Source organism: Micropterus dolomieu, linkage group LG13 (genome assembly GCF_021292245.1).
Source record: "Micropterus dolomieu isolate WLL.071019.BEF.003 ecotype Adirondacks linkage group LG13, ASM2129224v1, whole genome shotgun sequence".
Lineage (NCBI taxonomy): Eukaryota > Metazoa > Chordata > Actinopteri > Centrarchiformes > Centrarchidae > Micropterus > Micropterus dolomieu.
Window position 1 is genome coordinate 5440309 of NC_060162.1, and position 7146 is coordinate 5447454.

At 38.0% G+C, this 7146-nt stretch overlaps 2 protein-coding genes across 2 annotated transcripts in view; both read right to left on the bottom strand.

Moving 5' to 3' along the window:
* LOC123982138 (arylsulfatase B-like) overlaps nucleotides 1-3419 on the bottom strand; it is an 18626-nt gene extending 15207 nt beyond the window's left edge. Inside the window, exons 1-3 of the mRNA XM_046067539.1 lie at nucleotides 2946-3419; nucleotides 1395-1581; nucleotides 1082-1272 (exon numbers count right to left, since the gene is read on the bottom strand). Of these exons, the coding sequence (XP_045923495.1) occupies nucleotides 1082-1272; nucleotides 1395-1581; nucleotides 2946-3206 (639 nt within the window). The 5' untranslated portion in view covers nucleotides 3207-3419. The remainder of the gene's footprint in view (nucleotides 1-1081; nucleotides 1273-1394; nucleotides 1582-2945) is intronic.
* A 1082-nt stretch (nucleotides 3420-4501) lies between these two features.
* The window catches only part of dmgdh (dimethylglycine dehydrogenase), a 20197-nt gene continuing 17552 nt past the window's right edge, over nucleotides 4502-7146 (bottom strand). The window contains exons 15-16 of the mRNA XM_046067506.1: nucleotides 5409-5543; nucleotides 4502-5322 (exon numbers count right to left, since the gene is read on the bottom strand). Coding sequence (XP_045923462.1) covers nucleotides 5110-5322; nucleotides 5409-5543 — 348 coding nt within the window. The 3' untranslated portion in view covers nucleotides 4502-5109. The remainder of the gene's footprint in view (nucleotides 5323-5408; nucleotides 5544-7146) is intronic.

Consider the following 7146-nt stretch of genomic DNA (forward strand, 5'->3'; position numbering starts at 1 on the left):
GGTTGTTTGGGTGTTGACAGGTGTCTTTTATACAGGTAACGAGGTGAGGCAGGTGTATTTGATGTAGATAATTGGTTGGGATTGGGGCTGTGTCTTAAAGAAAGACTAACTGGCTTGTAGGAGCCAGAATACTTGCTGTTTGGTAGGGGGTCAAATACTTGTTTTTCCTCATCAGATGGTCATCAATTTTTATAAATTCATATGATGTGATTTTCTGGAATTTTCTTTGGGATTCTGTCTTTCACTGTTAGAATGTACATATGATTAAAATTATAGATCGTTGCATTCTTTGTAAGTGGGCAAACCTGCAAAATCAGCAAGGGGTCAAATACTTATTTCCCCCACTGTAACTGTCTTTGGACAAGACCCTCTTTTGTTTCATTTTGTGTATCGGTTGTTTGTCAGCACCTGTATAGCCTCTTTCTGCAAGTGCTCTCCTTGGTTAATTGAACACCTAACTTTAACCAAAACCTTCCAGTTGTCATATTCCACCTCATCCCCAATACCAATCATTTGTTACTACCCACCTTAATGAGCCCGGTCCTAACACTTGTTTAAAGTCAGAAAGGTTAGCTAACATTTTCCACCAGAAGAAACTAGTTTTATCAAGGAATTCAACTATTTTTATTTGGATGAGTAATGCAATTTCTTCTTCTAAAACCCCCCTGAGGTAAATATGTTATTAGATATATGGGTCTGTATAAATGAATCGATTTGACTTTGGCCACTTATATATCAAAAACTAATTGTGAACAAAAGATTGACATCCTACCACCTTTTAAGATATGCTGAACTTATTTACGCATTCAGTTACGGAGCATCATTATCATTCATTCGGAGTTTGTGTCCACCATAATGAAATCTAAGTGCAATATTCACTCTCTTTTATCTTTGTTTTTGGTCTCTACAAACTCCAGAGGAAAATATTTGGCTCTCTAGCTGATAAATGCTCCACTTTGTTCACCAGCTGGTAACTGTGTCTGTCTTCTGCTGAGCAGGTCGTGTACAGTAAGGTTTTTTTTTTTCATTAGATGATTTAAATGGTTTAGTGCTCTACATTGTGACTCTGTGTGTGTCCCACCTTGTTAGAGTCGTGTTTTTCAATGACGCTGATGGCCCTCTGGCTGAACAGCTCAGTGGAATAATGTCCTTTGTATCCGGTTGCAACCTCCTCTCCTTCCCGTAGGTCCAACACACAGCGAGTCAGGTTCAGAGCGGTGATGGGATTACAACGGACATGAGTGTAGTAATCCTCGCTGCCTGTCAGGTAGCCTGGAGCACACAGTGGCCAGAAGGAAGGAATTAATCAAAACAGAAATGTAATGCTAGGAATAAAACTACATCCAGGAGAGTAGCAGAGTTACATTTAAGGCTTTATTCTTAATGAAATATACCAAAGTAAGAGTCAAAGCCCCGGCGTGTGGGCAGGCAGTCCTTCTTGTACATGCCCAGGTGCCACTTGCCCACCATGTGTGTGGCGTAGCCCGCCTCCTTCATCAGCTGGGGCAGCAGTTTCTCCTCCAGAGGCACACAGTACGGCTGACAGGGCCAGATGATCTGGTGCTGCATGCCTGTGTGGATCTGATGAGGACAAGGTTAAAATGGAATAAATAGGTATTGTGTTCAAAATAGCACAAATACAGAAAGATGAAAGAGTAGCAAAAGGCGGTACCGCTGTCTGTGCTGACAGTGATGCAAACAAAAGGATCAAAATAAACGTCCTGAAATGAGGCAATATTTGTCATCGTCTACTTTCCACCAGTGTTCAAATTAGATTTTTTTCCCCTTGGAAAGTTCTTCTAAACACGCAGAAGTGTACAAACCCAAAGTCGTGTCCTGGAGTTTACTTGTCACCATGATGCTGTGGCGGCTCCTTAAGAATGACGTTTGTAATGATTAACTTCACATTCAGAGTAAATGAAAATCACGACAACACAGCTCCTTTTCTCACAACATTACTTGAATGTTTTGCACATGTAAAAATCTGATGTAAATATTTTGCGTATCTCTGCACAAACTGCACATATTCTTTTTAGATCTTGTCAATTTAACTTTTTAATATTTATATATTTTATGTTTATTGCTATGAATGATTAACAAATTTAGCAAGACAAATAAATGTTTTTCTCTGCCCAGGGTAAATGGATGTGGTTGCATGTGTAGGAAAAGGCAACAACTATAATCTGTAATGTCTCTTTATATTGACTGAAGAGTCGATGAAAAATGCAAAATTCACATTTGAAGACAAAAAATATCCTGTTCAACACATTTGGGTCATTTGGTCAACTGACAATTGTTTGAGAGACTATAACTGAGGAATACATCAGAATAAGCAATGGGACATTTAAGCTCTTTGTTTTGATGAAATGTTTTCTTTATTTTTATGAAATTATATGAATGAACTGAAGTATGTTAGAAGGGGTTTATTTTTTTTTATCTCATCTTTGGTTGAAAAGTGTTTAGAAGAGAATTAAATAAGATCTGCTCAATGAGGTTATGCCTTCTTAGTACCTTTAATTTATTTTACAGCATGGGTTACATTCAAAACTGCACCCTTGAGTTATTAATGACATAATTAACTGTACAATTTTCTTATCCATACTACCTTCAGTCCTTAAATTACACTACAATGTACATTATTTTAAAGTTACAGCAGGTAAAGTTGGAGCTTATTTTTTATTTTATACGCTGCCGGGTAGCTTGTAAATTTCACCAATAGATCAGTAAAATAAATGATGCATGATTTATTTCTTAATCTTAATCTGCTACGTTTCTAAAGTTATTAAATAAATGTAGTGGATTAAAAAGTGCAATATTTGCCTCTGAACTGGAGTAGAAGAAAATGTTAATACACAAGTAAAGTTCAAGTGTCTCAAGATACTACTTATGTACAAGTTACTTAATGTAACGTTAGTACATTACATGCAGCAGGACGTGGATCTCACCTGGTACCTCCCGGTCATGAGCTGGTTCCTGGAGGGGGTACACAGAGGCTGAACATAGTAGTTCTCCAGGCGGACTCCTCCGGCAGACAGCTTGTCCAGGTACGGGGTGCTGATCTCTGACCTGTGGTAGCCGACATCATACCAGCCAAAGTCATCCCCCAGGACGAACACGATGTGAGGCTGCTGGGCCCCTGAAACCACAGGGACGCTTATAAGAATCGTCGCTGTAATAAATGAATAAACCGACTGTCTGTTTTCCATCGTTGGTTTCTTTTCAGGTTTGTCAGAAAGTAAACAAGGAAGTCCGTCCGGTTGCGTTTAGCGGTAGAAGTAACGTTAGGACAAACATGACTGATGTAAAGCTTAACGTTAGCTAACTGGTTGTCCTAACTTCATGTTTTCATCCTAACAACATCATAAATGCATTATTTAATTATAAAATTACATCCGCGTCTCTCTGTCACTTCCTTATTCTGTAGATTGAAAACGCTGCCTCGGCTGCAGCAGCCAATCAGATGACTGGGCAAACAGCCAATCACGTGAATGTATGGAAGCCCAGTAAGGTAACTATGTTTATGATAAATATAATAAATAAACCTGCTGGTAACTTCAATAATTTGGATTACAGATGAAACAAGTCAATTATTTAATCAGTCGATTGACAGGATATTTATCGGCAATTATTAATTTGATTGATTATTTCTGTTAATACTTTTTAATACTGTACATATCGACATTTATTATTTATTATAGGCTATTCTTAGATGTTCAGTTGGTTTATTCACAAAACACTAAAAGTACAATCTTAGGAAATAATGCAGATAAGTGAAAATCTCAAGACTGCATATAGTGGCCCAGACACCAAGCAAATAGTAGACATATTTAAAGTACTAACATATTGTCTGGATAAATACTACAGTTAAATAAAGCACATACAATACTGTATCATTTCTAACCTACATACAGAAAACCCTAAGAGCTTTTTAAATGAGTTCATTTCCTGCTTTTATCTGTTTTACGTCACTTTAAATTGATTATCTTTGGGGTTTGGGCTGAAAATAATGAATTCAAATATGTCACCTTGGTCTCTGGAAAGTGATTGATCAAGAGAACAATATGAAGATGACCACTATTTTACATTGCATTATATTACTATTATTATATTACTACATTATATACTATTTCTATGAAATGTATTTAATAGTATTGTATTATTATTGTATAGTGTATGTAAATTACATTCAGTATACTATATACTCTATAGTCTATGTATACTGTATAGTATGGGTGTAGGTGTTTTAGTTTTACCATTTAATGTGACCTCCGTAACGTGTGACTGCACGGGTCGCTGCTGTGTGGACGTTAGTTTGTACAAGTGGTTCTTGCTGAGTAATGTTATTCAAATAGGTAAAATGGCATTTTGATATAAAAAATTCTATTATGAAATAAAAAGTCAAAATTTTCCCTAAATTAGTGTCATTTATTACTTCTACACAATTTGTTCATGTGATAATTTATTTTATATTTATTCATTGAACATTCAGGGGCTCCATACGTCGTGGCCAAGTTTGATTTTATTCATTCTCATGTGATGATTTCCAGACAGTGGTTTTATTTTTGGTCCTTGAGGCTAAAATAAGTCAGACAAAGGAAAAATGAAGAAAGGAACAGATTTATAAAACAATCTTTGTACAAGTTTGCGAGCATTGTTTCTTTTGGTTATTGGTGTTAAGACTAAAAATGCAGTGGCATAATATTTTGAATTTCAAATAAACGCAAAAGGGCATTTTCCATTGAATTAAACATTCTTCACCAAAAAAGGTTTAACTGTTCATCTGTAAAATATTATCATCCATTCTTGGCAATTAAAGTCAATTACTCTTTCAACACTGTAAGACATTGTGAGCTAGAACATCAGCAGTTATTATTTCCCCATAAGATGCACTACATCATGATTAAACTTTTTTCAGCTGCCCCTTCATCAAGAGACAACACAATAAGAACCTCTTTTTTCCTAAACTGCCCACTTAATTCCAGACACAAACAGTACAGTACAAGGACCACACATGTTTTTTTTTGTCTATATAAAAGGGTGTCATTCACATATCACAGTACAGTTGTTCTTCATTAGCAGGTGAGAAACTGATTCGAGGACAGTTTGTGCTTATGCTTTGCCCTTTGCTTTCTTCTGCAGCCGAGTCCGTGTAGGTTCAGTGAGGACTAAGGGCTCCTGGATTACCATGGCGGGGTATTTCCTCCCCAACAGCTCTACTTCCACCTTCTGGCCCACAGAGCACAGGTCCAGAGGCAGGTAGGCAAACGCCAGGCTCTGCTCGGTGCTGTAGCTGTAGGCTCCGGATGTCGTGTTGCCGACCACCTGATGAGAGAGAATGACCATAAAATAACCAAATAAAACTGTTTGATCACTGGACAGCATCAGTAAGGCTGTCAGCAGTGGCTAACCTTGCCGTTGTGCCATACGGTCTCATTGCCTTCGGCGTCGATATTATCCGTATCGAGGGTGATGTAGGAAAGCTTCCTCTTCAGGCCCTTGGCTTTAATCTCCTGAAGGGCTGCTTTGCCAATAAAGTCAGCAGGCTGAACAAACACAGAAACAAACAGTGTTTATTCAGAACATATTCAGTTACAACATAGACAGTGTTTCCAACAGAATGAAAGTCTACCTGGGCAGCAGAGTTCAGTCAGTGTTGGGGTTAGTGGGGTATATTACTATTTCAAGTAGCCTTGGATATTTCTTATTTCACCATTTTCATTTTACTTCATTCGTCACCTTTATTTTAGTGTTTACTCACTAACTGAATTTGCTTCCTTTCCCTTCAGTTCTCTTGTCCCCACACTCACACACACCTACAGCTCTGCTGCAAACACAGCAGCTTGCTCTGCCTCTTCCTCTCTCTCCATGAATTCGTCTGCTCTGCTGACTTTCTCCATCAACAGTATGTTTTATAAAGACACAGAACTCCTCTTTTGGATTTTTCTATCCACGATTTGTTTTTATAGCAGCAGATGCGACACATATGGAGGAGGCTTGTTAATGACGTAGCTTATCAAAACTAAACCAATGATGGCGAGATGAAGCTTCATGAAGCATTGAAGCTTTCCATCCAATTGGTTCACTTGTGGGCCGAAGCTTCATGGTGCTTCATTTGCTCTAGTGTGCCATCAAGTGGACAATAAATGTAAAACAGGCAGAGTGATTATAATGGCAGCATGGCATCCGTGTGTGAAGCTTTGAATTGAATAAATGAATGAATGATATTTGTGATGCCAATATATAAATGATAAACTTATTAATATGGTGTCTTTAGGATACAATGGCAGGGTCAAAAGGGAAAGTGGAAACAAGTGATATATGTTGACTTGGTTTGTGACTTTAGATCAGAGGTCACTAATAGGCGGACCGCGGTCCGGATCCGGACCCAGCCGCCGTCCTCTCCAGACCGCCGACCTACAGCCCATTTATTATTGAGACTTACTACCTCGTGACGGAGCGTTTCTATTTTAACCCGCGCAGCTTTTCTAGCATTTGCTGTACTGGTTTAGAGGACCAGGAAACTCACAGACCAATCGCATGTGCTCCAATCGTCTCATGTGACGCTGCTCGGCCAATCAAATCTGTGCATACCGATGCTTGCGAGTCGAGTCCGCGAGATTCACCAGAGACGTTTTGGAAACACACCCGAATTGAGGAGACGAAAGATAAAAGAGATTTCACATGACTTTTAATGAAGAATGTACAGATTTTTAAATGTACATTCCTCCCACGGGCAGTTCAAAACCAGAATATCTCATAGATCTCCAATATGCTAGCTGGAGCTCACGTTTCTCACTGATCAACAGAAAGTAGGAAAGTGGTAGCTCTGTAAGAGGAAATGAAAGAGAAGAGGAGGCATTACAGCTGTTCATTTGTTATGATGTGTTGAGTGTTTATTATAAAATTGGTTAAGACTACACTTCATCACTTCAAGCTACACTTTTTATTACATTTTATCTAAAAATTAGGCACTTTAATTTTGTTTACTTAAATTTAGAATTTATTATTTGAATAGTTATTATTTATTATCCTTCCAGTTTGGTGAATCAAATATTATTTGATTTGACAGTCCGTTGTTGACTAAAAACATGTGTTGATACAACTATAGGTTATAGTACTGAATGATAACGCAAGTTCGTCGTTTTG